Raw genomic sequence first — 17,425 nt, 5'->3', positions numbered from 1 at the left:
ATATATTTATATATATAATAAAACAGAGTACCCGTCAAAAAATAAATAAAAACAAAGTAAAAACAAAGCAAATAAACTTTACTGAAAATTTAATTATGTATTTTTAAGGAAATAACAGTTTTTTAACAAAAGTGATAATTAATTAAAATCTTATTTTTGACTAGTCATTAATTAAAATCCGAAATGGTCAAATGTATGAAAAAAAATGGTATATCGAAGTTATTTTTTTAATGATGTATCCGGCATGTATGCATGATGTAGTGAATAAAATGTATGATGGATGATAGAGGACATACTTTAATGGGTAGTAATGGAAATTAATTAAAATTTGGGTCCATTTTTTTAATTTAATTTATTTATATTTTTCACTTTGATACGTTCATCATCATGGTCACATTCACAACACAACCCAAAGACATCAAATTGGGACGTTCTTCCCAGGAAGGTCCAAAAAGTCAGTGCAGCGAAAACGGACGATCCGAAGAATACCCTTTTCATTTCTCATCACAATAATCTTCTTCTTCTTTGATCAGTAAGATAAACCTCTCTCTCTCTCTCTCTCTCTCTTTCACCTATTTCATTTTTTACATCATATTTTCATTTCTCTCTGGGGTTTTATACTTGTTGTTTTCTACCTCAAAATCTTCGTCTCACTTTGATCTTATGTCATTCAATTTTTTTAGATAGAACCCATGTTTGTGTCTGTGTTTGTCTGTGTGTGTGTGTGTTTTCTCTTTTACAAATAAAGTTTTCTGGGTCATTTTTTATTTGTTTACTTACTAGTGTCTGAACAATTTTTAGATACAGATTTAAAGGAAAATCTGATAGTAGTGAAGAAAGGTTGAAACTTTTTATCTCAACACAAGTGATTATGGCGGTTGCTGATAATGTTGGTGCCAAAATCGGTTCTTCCAGTCAGAATTTGGACAACAACAACGTTGTGTCATCGGACTCAACTGAGGTGGAGAAATCAAAACCGAGAAGCGATCAGGATGTGAACAACAACGGTGTGTTCAATCATCAACACCAAGACAGTTTTTCCAATGGTAATTTCAGCTTCAAGGCTCATCAAATAGGTCAGATGCATTCTAATGGGGTTCAGAACCAGCACTTGGTTGTGAACAATGATGGGTATGTGATGAATGGTGTTATAAATGGAGAGAACGGGGGCGAAAGTTTCAAGCGTGAAATGAGGGATTTGGAAGAATTGTTGTCGAAGTTGAATCCCATGGCTGAGGAATTTGTGCCTCCGTCGCTATCAAATAATCTCAGCTACTTAACTGGACCTGCTGCTGGGTTTGGTTACCCTAACAATTTTATAGTTTTCAATAATTTTGCTGATGCTAACGGCCAAACTAACCGAAGGGTATGTATGGATTTATTATTGTTTTGATTTTGATATCTTTCATTTCATTATTTTCTTGTTGGTTTCTGATGCAATGGTTTCACTCTTGTTAATATAATATTGTGTTTCAGAGGAAGAATGGCTACACTAATGGGAAGAGAAGAGTGAATCATAAAGTAGATATGGAGAAAAGAGAAGAGATGATTAGGAGGACTGTTTATGTGTCTGACATTGATCAACTGGTAGGAATTTGAACTGTTTTGTAGATTCTCTCATTTCAGTTAAGTTACAATGTTTTCCATGTGTATTCATTTCAAGGATTGTTGTTTTATGTTGGAATCTATAGGTGACTGAAGAACAGCTGGCAGCTCTCTTTCTTAATTGTGGTCAGGTAGTAACTGTTATGTTTTGTCTATGTCTATGATTTTTGTCTTTTTCTTACGAAAACTGTTATATTGTATAAAAAAACATCACACATCAAATATATACTTTTTACAGATTCTCTTGTTCTGTTATTGTACTATTTAGAATTTTCTTTTTCTTAATGATGGTTTACAATGTTCTCGAGTCAACTCTTTCCTGGCTGTAGGTTGTTGATTGCCGTGTATGTGGGGATCCTAATTCTATTCTCCGATTTGCTTTCATTGAGTTTACAGATGAAGGTAACACTACCGCCAAATATGTGTTGTTCATATGCTGCATTTATCATTGACATTTCATTGTATTAACATTGTTATGTCCGCAGAGAGTGCTAGGGCTGCTATAAACCTGTCTGGAACTATGCTTGGATATTATCCATTGAGAGTGCTGCCTTCCAAAACTGCCATTGCACCTGTCAATCCAACATTTTTGCCTAGGGTAATGCTTTTCTTAGATATGCTTATTACACGTTATAGAAAATGAATGACCAGAGTGAATTGTAGTTGATCTATTTTCTTTCTTACATTTGTGATGATGCTGTGTTTCTCAGTCTGAAGATGAAAGGGAGATGTGCTCAAGAACAATTTACTGCACAAACATTGACAAGAAGGTAGTTTAGGATTTTACACTTTCATAAATAATCTTGTTTGGAGGAACATATCTGGTTTGTAGCAATTGAGGTTCATAATTCTGAAAAAGCTATTTTCTTGTTATACTTGCAGCTCACTCAAGCAGATGTGAAGCACTTCTTTGAATCTATTTGTGGAGAGGTTTGTAGTTTTTTGTGGAACTATGCTTACAATGATTCTTGTTAGTTGAATATTTAGTATCTACTGCAATATTTTCCACTATATTGGGGTATTCCATTTCATGGTTTCAATGCTTTGAGTTTTTTGTTGTTGGTTGAATTTTAAGTACATTGTAAAACATTTTTCGTTGTTTTGATGTTTATCTAGGTCCAACGTCTGAGGCTTCTTGGGGATTACCATCATTCTACTCGAATTGCATTTGTTGAGTTCACAGTGGTAATTACTCTCGAGCTTTCCAACCTTCTTATTTTTGTTTGCTCAACTCTGGTTTGTTTAGCTATTTTTTAACATCATCTATTGCTTTGTGAAGTTATAACCCTCAGATTGTGTGCTACGTCTGGGTTTGTAGTTATCATTTACATTAACACAGTTGCCCCCCATCCCTTCTCAAAGCAACTTCATTCTGTTTACTTCTATCAGTAGTCATGTTTCTTAGTAATAGTGATTCCATATTGCCGACTAAAATAGCCCTGAAAAACAATCAAGAGAAAACAGAAATTTACGATGTTAGCTTTTGTGGCAGTCTTTAAATCTTTGATCTTAGCTTTTCATAGCAAATGGTATGTTTATTTCCTCATTCATTTATGTATTGGAATGCAATCAAACTGTGGACATAATGTGGTGAAAATATGTTGCAATGGTAAATTTGTTCATGCAAAGTATGGCAGTAATTATCTTGGACTCGGTCTATACCTTAGTGTCACATCTGTTTATTGGATGGTAATAACATCAATTGGTTATTCACCTCCACTGTGGGAATATTCAACTTCATATTTTGTGAGAGAATGATGGGCACCCACATTTTGTCATACTAGTTCATTAGGTGTGTCTTTTTAATTGCTTGATTTAAGGTACATACTGGAGTTATAGAAATCATTTCATTTGTGGCACGCATTGGACATAGCTAGAGCACTAAGGTGTTGTTAACAGAAGCCAGAGTGAAGAAAAGAGGAGGGATGAAAGGGCATCAGTGTTTAGGCTTGGTCAATAAGGTCCAATGTAATTTTGAGCAATCACATTCACATGTTGATGACTCGAGTTTTGACCTTGCTGGTCTTTCACTAAAGGGGTTATTTGAGAGAGCGTACTTGGACATATCTTAGACACAAGCACTTGTATAAGATGAAAGAGTTTATGAAAATAGTTCATTCATTATAAGCCCCATAAGATAATTTCAACTAAGTTTCATAAGCTTGTTAGTATAGCTTATATAAACTTTTATAGAGCCTATATAGAGTTTTTCATTGTTCAGTGTTTGCTCTTTGATTGTAGAAACACCTTTTACAGAAGCACCTATTCGACAATGCATAATTAAGGTTTCTATTTGAACGCGCCCATAGTCATTAGTCATCCATGCTTGGGCTTCCTTAGTTTGAATTCATGTAGCTATTAATTTTAAGTTCATTTGACTTTGTTGTGAGCATACAAATTTTAATTTATCAAATTTTGGAAGATTAACTTCAGTGTGCAACATCCAAATAGTATTTTATTATACTTAGGCTTCACTTGGATGGAGCAATACTTAACATTCTGCAGCTTACCTTGGTTAGCAGTGACCTTGTGTTGCTTGCATATTCCTTTTGGATCTGTTCTTGCCCTATGCTTTTCCTTTTCACCCCACTTTTTCCTCATCTCTTGCTGCTGGTTTACTTTACCACTACAAATCGCGTTGAATGGAATGAAACTCTCGCTCAATAAGATGTTTCTGCAAAGTTTACTTTTATCAAATTTGCTTAATCAATTTCAAATTCTCTCTCTCTCTGATAGGCATGTGCTAGTAAATTAGTGGTTATGTTAGTTTTCACAGTTTAAGTCATGGACTTCCTGATTAGAAACTCCTTCAACGTTTCAACGTCCTACAGCTCATCAACCAAATAGTTTACTTGGGACACTAATTCTCTCTTTATATGATATATCTTTACAGTTACTTTTTTTTTTATAATTGGTGTGGTCTTGTTCTTCTCTGCCCTTGTAAAAATGCTAAAATACAAGAAGTATTGGAGTGATTAAAGTTATTTATTTTTAAGAATACATATTGTGCCTATAGTTTAGCACAAACAGTTGTCTCAAAATATTTCTTTTCACTGCTGTTTGTTTTGCCGTGTATCTTTTCTTTTCTGGTTGTCTGAAGATTCTCTTTGCCTCATTCTTTCAGGCTGAGAGTGCAATTGCAGCCCTAAGCTGTAGTGGTGTGATTTTGGGTTCGCTGCCTATAAGGTTCGCCGGATTTCTCTTTGATTTCAACTGTCCTAATAATAACTTCATGGAACTTTTGTAATGAATGCAATTTCAACCACTCTTATATCTGGTGTGCAGGGTAAGTCCATCGAAGACACCAGTTCGTGCTCGTTCTCCTCGCAGTCCATGAACTGAATCAACTGTCATTGCTTCTGGGGTTTAACTGCTGCTACATATATATACGTACATAGAAACATATATATATTCCAAAGTACCCGTGGCGTTTAGTTGATACTTTTGTCCTCGAATCCGCACTATGGTATCTTTGTTTCCCCTTGGGGTAATGGTTTCTTCGTTTAGCTTATAGAGATGATGGTACTTCGAGGATCTTCCTTAATTTATGATGCACAATGTGATGTTTTGATCTTGCTGTGCCAGAATTTTATGGTTGGATGTTGTTATCTGGAGTTTTTATTTGAAGAAACATTTTACCAAAGCCTTCTTTTTACATCATGAGCTGTTTATTTGGTTGTCTGCAGTGTGTTTCTGTATGGATATTTGTTTCGATGTTTTTCTTAGGTCATACAAAGTTGAGACTGCATTGCACCTTGCTTTGCAGGATATTGTGATTGCAATAACCTGGTCAACCCCTTGACAAAACCACCACTGCCACTTTCTTTCCACCAATTGTTTGGTGGGTTGGTTTTGGAATGATTTTGAGCCTCCTTTTCCCTAATGCATGTCGATGTCTCACCCAGGCGTTTCCAAAATACGTGTAACGCTTGCAACAGTTGAGTTCACCCTACTAACATGTCCCCTTTGTTTTCACGAATACAAGTTTTTTTGGTTTGAGGTGATTCTGTTTATCTGCATATTAAATTGGTTGACGTGCCATCCGTTTTCATTTATTCAAGACATACACTGAGTTAGGGATTCTATTCCTCACTTTGGACTATGCTCATTCTGAGACTATGTTTCCTCAATTTAGGTTGTTCCTAAAATTATGTTGTTTGGTTGAGGCACTGAAGTTCTTTTTCACTAACCGTGTCAACTGTATCCCTTATTATAGGGGAGTGGATTCCCAATGATTCATGATTTTGTGTATGTTTGGTACTAGTATCACAAGGAATTTGTTAAAATCACTGTGGCTCACCGTCGTTCTAACAAACTGATACCAAACATGCACTATACTAATTTCTCGTACATGTAGTTTTGAGTTTCAGTTCTGGCTCTTCAACAATATATGCCTTTGTCATTTCTCTTTCAAATTAGTAACCAATTGTTAGTGAGATCAGGCCAATCTTTTTATCGGTATTTTTTTTATAGACAAATATTAGTATTTAGTATATGTTAGTAGCTGGAATTGAACCATTGACCTTCTACATATAACTCTTTCAAACCATTGCACTAAGTCTAATAGTTCAAACCTTAGGTTCATTTGTTCTAACGGAATTAGCTAAGTGGTTTAGTTTCCTGCATTATATTAAATCTTATTTAATTTACTCGAGTTGAATCAGAACTATTAAAACCTATTTATATACTGTGGTCCATTACTTGTTGTGAACTTAATACGTTCACACCAGTTGATTGACATGGTTAACTCATCTTGTAGCTATGTACCAAACCTTTCAGTTGATGTCTCATTTGTCTGGTCCATTTCTATCAACTTTAACAACTAGACACAATCAATATATTTGTGGTATAAATATTAAATAGACTCAAAATTAATAGGTTGCGTTCAAGTGAGACTAATTGTTAGTTTTTTTGCATACTTAGATCTAATAATGTGGTGATTATCGCTAAACATTTTTCCCCCAAAGAAGAAGTACGCTTTATTGGCACGATTGATATTTAGTGTGCCGGTAAATTAAATTTGATAATATAAATACATCAAGACGGAGATAGGCAGATTGTTAAATAAGGCTATGCAATTTTCCTTGTTCAGTAAAATGGGCAGTTATCAATTCAAAGCTTTTTTAGACACTTTGTAGTATATTTGGTTGGTTTATAAGTTTATTTGATCAAATAAAGGTGTTTTGTTACACAATTATTTTATTAACTTGTAGTGTTTTGTTTTATGTTTGTACAAGTATGACACTACCTTTTTGTCCCTTTTTTGCAAGATCTTTTTGTCTTTTTTCACTATATTAAGAAAAATAAGTAATGCTCAATTACATGTAGAGTAGAGTGTGTTGAGAAATTTGGTGGAGATGATTTAAACCTTGCATGTACTTTAGTGTTTCACACTGCTTAGAAAAGGGGTACCTTACATAGAGGGAATTTTGGAAAAAAAGATACATAAATAGTGTATATGAATGTTACTAAAAAATCATCTTTGTATTGATATGTTTGACTTTTATTTTTAATATTTTAAGATAAATTAATAATATTAATAAAAAAATATATATATTTGAAAAACTAATAAATATATTTCATAATTTTAAATGAGGTTTATATGTAGAAATTCTTTTAGAAAGAGCTTATAATTAAGGAGAGGTAGTCCCTAAAAGTTGACGTCTCCTAGCTAACCTTTAGGTAAATAAATAGATATATAGATGAATTGAATTTGTGTGGGCATGTAGAAAGAAGAATAATTGAGGAGAGATATACAAAGCAAAGTGTGTAGGAAAATTTGATGGGGGTATATGTACTTTCGAACAAAATTTAATAGAATTGATTGACACATACTCTATTTGCTTCAAAATAATTGTTGTTTTAACATATATAAAATATTAATAAATAATTGTCATTATGGCTTTTCAATGTAATATTTTTTTCTTTCTGTCTTATTCTACCAATAAATTAATATTCCCTATACAACTTTAAAGTCATCAATACTTTTGTTTATTGCAATAATAAATAAGAATAGTTTTATAAAATTATTTAATTATTTTAGAACGGAGGGTACCAACAAATGTCATTTCTTTCAAAACTCAAAAATCCGGAATTCCTAAGTTAAGTGTGGTTGCTTTAGAGCAATTTTAGAACGAGTTTCTAGTCTAAGAGTTTCTAACCTTTAGAGCAATTTTGTAATTTTAGTCATTAAGAATTCAATGGCAGTCATGTAATTGAAAGCATTGAACTTTTATCGTGAGAATGGTTCAAATCTCATGTGAATGGTTTTAATTTTAAAATATAGAACCTGTGTGTTTAATCACTTTGGTGTACAGATTTTATTGGTTTTTGAGTAATTATATGTTTTTGAGCTTTAGTTTTTATTGATATGCATTATCATTGGTTGGTTGAGTCTGTTCTCATATTTTAGTTTTTGGATAAACGACATTTGATTGAATAATATCAGTATTTTTAAGTTTAACTATAATTTAAGGATCATTTAAAATCTTTTCGATTATTGAGACATATCTTTTGAATACTTCTTATTGAATTCAGTTATTGTTAAGTAAATCATTTAGATCTAGTAGATGATCTTTTTAAATAACTATAAAAAATATTATTAATAGGATATATATATTATAATAATAAAACAAAACAAATATTTAAGCGTGGTTGTCTATATAATACTTATCTTATAATATTTAAAATTTTATTATAAAATAGACTTTTGAATAAGTTGGTTGTCGTGTTAGATTTTTTTATTCAAAAATGTCAGATCACATCATTCCTTTAAAAAGTCCAGTATCAGATAAACAGACACAAAGCTTAGTACAGTTTAGCCCATTTTACACTCTTATATTCATATGCACAGTAGTAGTAATTGCTAAGAAAAAATAGTTTCTTATACATACGTCTATCTTTCAAATTATCCGCCACTTTAGAATATCAAAATAATTTTTGTTAAATTTTCCTAACAATACCTTCATATCATTAAATTGTTCAGCTGAATTTTTTCATTATTACTTAATAGAATTTATAAAATATGAGAGAAAAATAGAGATTAATTTTATATTGATCAAATAAAAAAAATAATTATAATAATAAATATGATGAAATTTATATAACAAAATTAGAACAATTAATTTATAACTAGAGTAACAAATAATTAATATTTCTTCAAGTTAAAAGATGTTCGTGACACTTTTAATTTGGGATGAATAATAAAAATAAAAAAATACAATGCAAAATGTCGAAAGACATTGACTAAAGAATTTTGAAACATCGGAATAAATTGACTAAAAGATTTTTGAAAGATTTATTTTTCGCTTGAAATAAGAACAAGAAAGATTCTGATGTAATCTTGCTTATTTCCTTTGTTTGTAGTATGTGTTGAATTGAGTCTACAACTCCATACAAAATATTCTCTTGTGTTTTTTATTTTGAACAAAATCTCATGCGCAACTCCTTAGTCACAAAAACTTCTAAATGAGAATCAAATTATGAATTGTTTTTAGAAATCAAGAACAATCTTATTTTTTGTTGATGATAAGTGTTCAATCTAGAGCTTACACTTCCATGCAAGATTTTGTTTGCATTTTTTTTAATGCCAATTTGATTAAAATGAATGAATTTTGCCATCAAATGTTGTTGGTGCTCATGAGAAATCTTCAACAAATGCATTTGACTTTATCTTTTTCATACTTGATCAAAGTTGTTGATGTTATAACAAAATTAATATCAAAATATCGAAAAAAAGTCTTGAGTTTTGAAATAGTTTTGTTGACAAATATGTTACCTTTAATATTCATTTTTTTTGTTTTTAATTTTTTTTTATCATCCTCATGGTAATATAATTATAATCTTGGAATTTGAGAGTGAAAGAGAAGAAAATGAACTAAATTGTTTGAGAATCAAATATGAAAGAAAAAATAAATCAATTAACCTTAAGAGAAAATTTTATCAAGAAAAATTAGAGAAAGAAAATAATTAAATAATTATTTCTCTGATACTATAATAATATTTGCAAATTAATGATATTAAAAATGAAAGAGAAAAAAATATAGATAAATTTTATATTGATAAGATGAGAAAGATAATTACAAAAGCAAATATAATAAAACTTATATACTAACTTTTATATGATTAATATCAATATTTTCTTATTCACATATTTTCTTACTACTGTATTTAAGTTATATAGTAATGACACTTCGATGGAGGGTGTTTGGTGTCCGAGACATAGTGAATGAACTGTTGTTGTTCTAATAAAGATGAAAACCATCCATATTGGAAATGATACTCGTTGGTACCAAATTCAAAAGAATAATGCACCGGTCAAGGCTTTAAAGGCGATCAATAGAAGAGAAGAGGTAACATGTGTACCAAGTTAATCTGCACACTCGTTTCCTTTCTTGAGTGTATGCGTGAATGAGATATTTCGGATGCTTGATTTGACCATTTTATATAATAATCTAATCTAATTATGTTGAAAATTGATTATAAAAACATTCAAGTTCTTATCGACAAATCATTAATTATGAAAAGTTAATATAATTAATTGACATAGTTAATTACAAATCAATAACGTATCAATAGTACTTTATTGGTTAATAATACAATTATAGTACGTTAAGATTATGCAATAACTTTCATACTTTACAGTAAAAACTAAAAAGTCTTTCAACATGTCCAATTGGAAGTAAGAATTGCTGAGCATTCTGCATTATCTATCTTTAAGGATCAAATTTTTAAAGACAAATTTTTTCTTTCGAAACTGAGTTTTGCTTCAGCTAAAAGGATATAGAATTGTTGATGGTACTGCTGCAACACAAAATTGCCTTAGCAATATAGAATACTATAAAATAACAACCATTTTTTTCCTTTGTAAACTATAATGTAGCAGGAATCCCTTGACAAAGATAAACTAAAGAATGAATCATAATTCACAAAGTAAAACCTCAGTATGTTATTGCTTGATTTATGGTTACTTTGCTGGACCACATGATTGAACATTTTCTCAAAACTTTATACTTAATTGAACAGTGTCATTTATCTTTTTGCTTTCTTTCTTCTAGTCAATTGATGGAAGTTTCTCTTAAGCTGAAGATTTCTGATCTTTAGGAGGTTCTACTACTCTTGTTGCAGCTACTGTTTCTGTGATTAATCCTGTATTAATCCAATGCACAACACAAACTTGAAAAATTAGTTAACATTCAAAAAAATTAGTCAAAACAAAATCATAGTAAATTGATTAGATACTAAACCAACCATTGCTTGAAATTGAAGTAGAAGGTGAAATTGGTTCTGATATGCCAACAACATTGAACTCTTGTGTCTTTTTCACATATACTGTTGGGATAACTGGTTTCCAATATGCTGGAAACCAGCGAAATGGAAATTGTTGTCCACCATATACATTATAATAGTTCTGCAGAAAGAACAAACAATTTAGGCTCATGAATATAAAGCTCATATGAAAATGAAAGAACTGCTTGTTGAGAAAACTAACCATTTCATACATGTCTTGTGGACGAGGATAACCAGGGTGGGGGTACCTAAATGTTTAAAACATAATGTTTTCAATATTGTATATATGAGAAATTGCTACATAAATTTGACAGCTTTTATTTTTAACATGTTTGAAATTGTGTACCTATAAACTGGATAAGGAAACGGATAGTGTGGTATATGTTGATTGTAATAAGTTGAGAAACCTTGAAATTGGATTGGTGCAGTATTCCTTGAAGGACTATTGAATTTCTGTGTTCCTAGAAAAATGAGTCAAAATGTGCAATCAATAATAACATATGTTTTGTTTGTGTTTTTGGTCAACTGATTTTTAAGAGACAAAACTATGATGAAGAAACTTTAGAAATAAAGCAGATTGAAAAACCTGATGATGGATCAGATTTTTGTGCACCTAGAGATGCAAGATTACAATTAGCTCTTCTGCCATCAATTACAGGATTAGGATTCTGGCAAGCTAGTATTGCAGAATTTGGATCCTTGAAAGTAACCTAAGAAACAAAAATTAAAATTGATTAATTAGAGTAAGGAAACAAATTAAAAGGAAAAGAGTAGAAGATAGAGTGGTAATTACAAAGCCATATCCTTTTGATTTTCCAGTGGTTCTGTCAGTGATAACAACAGCTTCTAAGATATCACCAAACTGATCAAAATAACGTTTGAGTGTGTCTCTCTTGGTCTCCCAAGCCAAACCACCAACAAAAATCTTAGTATAGGTTGTGTCAGCAACGTTTGGATTCATCATCGTCATCTTGTTTTGCCTTGTGTGTGACATTTGAATTCAATTCACAAAATCCTTAATGAGTTAATGAAGGAAGAGACAGAGAGAACAAAAAGTCAGAATAGCCGTTTGGTTTGTTGTAAAGTATGAACAGTAAAGAATCAATCAATCAATCAATCAAGGAGGAAATCTTCCACTAACAATGTGCTCTACTGATTCTCCTTCATTCTACTTCATTTTCATACTCATCATATTTCCTCAGATTCTACAACAAAGATTCCCCTAACAAGAAACTTTATGAATAGTAATTGTAATAAATGATTCAAAATGTTGGAGAGTAAAAACACAAACAAATATTCCCTTAATAATAAGTTTACGGTAACTCGACGGCTCTATAACGTTTGAGTTTAACAAATATTTATAAATAAATTTATATATATTTTTTTATATGTATACTTTTTTTTTACTCATTTTTATGTAAACATGTATATTTACATATTTATATTATATCAAATAATATATTAAAAAAAGTTAGATAGCATCAACATACTTAATACACTAAAAATTAACCTTATAAAATAATAACAATCAATCAAATTTAGAATATATAAAGTAGTACAAAATATTATATAAATGAATATGTATTATTTAAAAATAAGATTTCAACATATGAAAATTTACTACTGTCAACTCATAATAAAATAAACTAGTATCAAATTTTATACTTGCGATTGCGTTCAATTTGTTTTAGTTAAAAATAGTAATTTTAAATTGAAATCCAAACATTTTTACAAAAAAAAAAATTTAATAAAATTTAATTTTGTACGATTTTTATTTAGATCAATTTTCGATTTTCATAATGTCGGTTTGAATGTAAATACTATAATCCATATTCTTTAACAAAAACAAAAACAATACTTGTACATTTAATTATATAAATTATTTTAGAGAGTACTTTTAAAAAATTTATCTCATTTTGACGCGATTACAAAAACTAACTCGGTCTCACCGAGTTGAGTGGGTCCCGGCCACCAATATATATAGATGTCGTTTGATTGGCTTACACTAACTATTGATATGAAATTATCAAGGAAATCTCATGATAATATGCGTTTTGGGTAATTAATTCAATTGAGCGCATAAATAGTAGTTAGTTACCGTTTTATTTTATATGTTTCCATTTTAATTTTTTCCCAACTTTTCAATGGATCCAAAGATACGTGTGTCTGGCTCTATATAGTCAATTTTCTATGTATTGATTATATTCTTGAATGATTTTTGGGTGGAGAGAACATTTGGAGAAAAAAATACATATTAATTAATTATTTAAAAAGATATATATATTTTTTTTGTCTACACAAAAATTCCTATTACATATTTAATTATTCCCTTTCCATATCACTATTATTATAGTATGAAAGCTATCTATCATATCATACCAAAATAAAAGAAGCAATCTATCATAAAAATATTATGATGCTATATGTGGCGTTTAGATCACGCAGAAAAAGAGAAAATCCATTAGTTGTCTACTCCTCTGATTCCGAACATTAAACTCGTCTTATTTTTCCCTCTAGTGAAACACAGAAGAACGTGGAAGCAACCAAGCTGTCCAATCTCCTACATTTACAAATAAGGAGGGTTAGAGAATAGAGATATACTATTTATCACAATTTTTAATAAAATAAACTCAATTTTATATATATTGTTTTATCAAAACATATAAAACCGGTATAAATTTAACTTAGTCATGTGTATTTTAATTAATAAAAGATAATGTGTATATGCTAACATTATTGTTTATAATTTTATTTTACTGCATATATAGTATTTAATGTCTATCCCATAGCTTTTTAGGTATAGTGCTTTTTTCTTTCGGCATTCTATGTGGTCTTATATATAAAAAAATTGATTTATAAAAACAATACAACTTTAAAATATTTTTATTATTTAAATTAACTTTATATATTTATTTAAGATATTTATTTTTATATTATTGGTAATATTTAATAAAAATATAAATATAAAAATAATCAAAAACTTAAAATAATTAATAAATACATTAATATACTTTTATTGATTGATTAATTTATTTATTTTATCTTATAGGTAGGATATTTTGACTAAAGAGACTATTTAGGTAGGGTACTTTTAATACCAAGAAAAAAAAGGTGTCACCCCTTTAGGGTTGAACTTAGCCGCATAGGGTACCTTGTAGTTGGAAAAAAGTGGTGTTTTGTAAAGTTCCATTCACATGATAACTGGGCATTCATGATTGTATCAAAGGAGAGAAAAGCAAAAGTTTAGATGAAATTAATTTTGGTGGCCTTAGCCAACCGCATCCTTTGAATCAAAATCTATTAGCAGCATTTTGTTTTATTTTTGACTGTCATTAGTAGACATTTGTTTTCGCATCCTAGGTAGTATACGATGTAAGTTTAATTTTTGTTTTGACGAACTAGTAATAGATGATGAAGTTAAATATATATTTTAATCTCAATTAAATTAGTTGTAAGATAATTAAATATATTTTATATTTAATAAAAATTAAAATCTGATCAAAGGATAATTTTATAAGATTAAAAATTATATATTTTTTTAAAAACTAAATTTTTAAAAATAAATAAAGACTAAAAATATATTTAATTTAAATAAAAAGAAATTTTTATTTAATTTTCAGCTAATGAAGAAGCAACAATTTATATAATCGTCCAATAATATGTTACACCTTATTTATTGAGTTTAAAAACATATAATTTATAATATATAAAAAACGCTGTAATAATTAAGTACTAAAGTGCGGTAATAGTTAAAAAGTTTTTAAATGCACCTCTCGTGTTTTTCTTCTTCTTGTTCTATTTGATGTGGTTTGTCTCGCCACTATCTCTTTTTTCTCTAACAACCCATTGCATTGCACTGAGAGAAAAAGCAAAGCAAAGACATAGAAACGTGTGGAATTATTAATCCCCCTAAATGGAAATCATATTATTTGAACATTTGTGCCAAACATGGGGAGTTAGTTTGAAAATCTTGTATGACCTTTGTAGACAATTAAAAGTAAGGAGCATCTTAGATTGAATGGATCATATATATGCCTCTAGAAGGAGGCCTAAAATGAAGGTATGCTTTTCCCCAAAAAATTCTTGTCCTTTTTACCGGATTCCAAAATTCGACCGTGGAAAATTCTAATTCAATAATGAAAAATAAGATTTATGATATTATGGAAAATTCTAATTTACTAGTAATTTTTTATATTATGAACATATGAATGGAGGTGGATGAACTACCATCTAAAATCAAATAAATCACAACATGGTGTAACATACACTCTTCAGAGCACCACAACGTTTACAAGTGGAGTCAAACGACAAATGTTGCTTACAAGTGCACTTATAGGAATAGTCACTCTATATATGAAGTCCATTAATTATATGCTTATGATTAAGAATCAAACTTGCTATCTAAGTTTATTTACTATACTTACATATATTGCATACCAACTACTTGCGCCAAATCCTAGTGGTAAAATCATATAAAGTTTATAACTTTCAACATTGGTGAATTCCTCTGTTAAAAGAAAGAAAAAAAAAACACTGGTTAAAAGTTAGGTTCATTTGATGGACTGCTGAAGGGGATTAGAAAGATGTTGAGAGATCAAAAATATTTAAATATGATAAATGCTAACAAGTGCCCTTGTGGAAGAAACTAAAAATGAAAAATGTCAATTGAAATATATTGAAATTTGTATTTTCAAATTAAAATTTAAAAGTTAATTTTTTTAATATAAAATTTCTATTTTTATTTCCTTAAGATACTTGTTAGTGAGATTTTTAAACAAAAGGGGTTTGTGGATTTAGAAAATCTTGGTCTTAGTATGTTTAATCAATTATGAAAGTGACATTCTTATGTTGGGCCCAAGGCTACCTACTGGCACTCACTTGTTTATTAGTATTTTTGGGAGTGTATACTTGGTAAGCAAAAACCTATTACAATTTTATATACGCATGACTTTGACGCACTAAAAGTTTGTCTCTTAATCTTCCTATTATATATGGATCACAATTTATTTCTGAACAATGAACATCAATACCCAAGTTGTGTTGATACGGATACTAGTATTGATTTTTATGTACCAAATATACGGTTTGAGAAAACACTTTGCATTGAAGCACCCTCAACAAGTAATGAGTCTCAACACAAAGAGCATGAGAAATCAAAAAAGTTTTTTATTTTTTATTTTTTTAAAGTTGCCAAAATCAGAAAAGGTAAAGAAAAGAAAAAGTAGGATCATTTGAAAAAAAGTTGCAACCCCACTACAATAGTCACATCTTACGTCACCAATTTAAAAGTAGTTACCAAATATAAATATAAGTGATATTATTTAATGCATATTTAAATTGATGATGAATTTTACATCGTTAAAATTTTAAAATGCACTAACAATTAGTATTTAGTTCTTTTTCATATTGTTAAAATTCTAAAATCCATTAACAATTAGTATTTGATTATTTCAAATCAAAATCAAAATAAATGTCATACTTTAGTCAAAGTCAACATCAATACAAACATGCAATTGAAATTTATCAAAGATAGAAAATAACCGAATACTAGTAGTTAGTTAGCTGTTAAATTATGTCTATCTAAAATCTAATACAAACAAAACTATACATCAAAGTGCAACCTACTACCTAAACTCTTAGGCCTAATATTACCTGAACCATATCATATATATGAACTTCATCTGTTACGTCACTGCCTCAGCATGACACATAGATTAATGTTAATCTCTTCCCATTCAACTAAGCCAATTCCCTTGTTGCATTACTTTTGTTGTATTGTGCTTTTGTGTTTATTAATATCACCATATTATATAACTGGAGCTGCAGAGCAAGTAAGAGAAAAGATTCAATCATTCTTTTTATTGAATTGTCTTTGACGTCACAAAAACCATAGCTGATCCAATCAGAAAAGAATAAATAAACAAAACACAACATAAATGTTTCAAAACTAAAATATCTCATAGTCATAGATGATTATATAAAAGGAAACCAAAATATCTCTCTTAACTTAATCTGATTGTAAAAGATTTTTTTTTGCCTGACCAAAATTGGGACATGACAGTTTAGTCCAAAAGCAAACCTAACTGCACACTCACCCTATCACACCCTTCCACTTGTACAAATTAACACACTATTTATGGTACAATTATGACCATCCTTCTTAATATGAAAATTCTATTAATAGATAATATAATATAAAAATTCTATTCACAATTACGAATATCACTCTCAATATAAAAATTCTATTAATAAATAATATAATATGAAAATTCTATTAACAGATAATATGTAAATATTTTTACAAGTATTCGTTTAGTTTTGAAACTTTCTATGAATTTTTGGGAGTCGGAAATCAATTTGTCTAAATATTTATTTTATATTTTTAGAAAAACCAAGAGCTTAGGAGTGAAATTGCATCTTGGGCTAAAGAGCAAATGCAATTGTGGCACTCTCCACTAACCAACCTTTTATTGCATGCGTGTGGACAAATATTTCATTTTCAATTCTGAGACACTCTCATTCTCATTCTTTC

The 17,425-nt window shown here is 29.7% G+C and overlaps 2 protein-coding genes across 3 annotated transcripts; one reads left to right on the top strand and one right to left on the bottom strand.

The window, feature by feature from the left end:
• The first annotated feature begins 374 nt into the window (after window positions 1-374).
• Window positions 375-5,260, top strand: LOC101508880 (polyadenylate-binding protein-interacting protein 12-like). Of its 2 annotated transcripts, none has more exons than XM_004502684.3 (11): window positions 375-532; window positions 802-1,366; window positions 1,477-1,587; window positions 1,692-1,736; window positions 1,935-2,007; window positions 2,091-2,203; window positions 2,316-2,375; window positions 2,488-2,535; window positions 2,722-2,790; window positions 4,730-4,791; window positions 4,891-5,260. In XM_004502684.3, exons 2-11 carry the CDS (start codon window positions 872-874, stop codon window positions 4,940-4,942), a joined length of 1,128 nt encoding a protein of 375 aa, XP_004502741.1. In that variant the 5' UTR covers window positions 375-532; window positions 802-871; the 3' UTR covers window positions 4,943-5,260. The 2 variants fall into 2 exon arrangements, with proteins under 2 accessions (XP_004502741.1, XP_012571963.1); XM_012716509.3 differs by having other exon boundaries at window positions 391-532; window positions 808-1,366.
• Window positions 5,261-10,279: 5,019 nt separating this feature from the next.
• On the bottom strand, window positions 10,280-12,044 carry LOC101508568 (uncharacterized). The gene is made up of 6 exons (XM_004502683.4): window positions 11,687-12,044; window positions 11,480-11,603; window positions 11,240-11,354; window positions 11,096-11,141; window positions 10,855-11,014; window positions 10,280-10,752 (listed from the first exon to the last, which is right to left on the bottom strand). Exons 1-6 carry the CDS (start codon window positions 11,885-11,887, stop codon window positions 10,682-10,684), a joined length of 717 nt encoding a protein of 238 aa, XP_004502740.1. The 5' UTR covers window positions 11,888-12,044; the 3' UTR covers window positions 10,280-10,681.
• Between the last annotated feature and the right edge of the window lie 5,381 nt (window positions 12,045-17,425).

This window comes from Cicer arietinum, chromosome 5 (assembly GCF_000331145.2).
Source record: "Cicer arietinum cultivar CDC Frontier isolate Library 1 chromosome 5, Cicar.CDCFrontier_v2.0, whole genome shotgun sequence".
Classification (NCBI taxonomy): Eukaryota; Viridiplantae; Streptophyta; class Magnoliopsida; order Fabales; family Fabaceae; genus Cicer; species Cicer arietinum.
The sequence above is the reverse complement of the archived record's forward strand: the minus strand, read 5'-3'. Positions and strand labels throughout refer to the sequence as shown.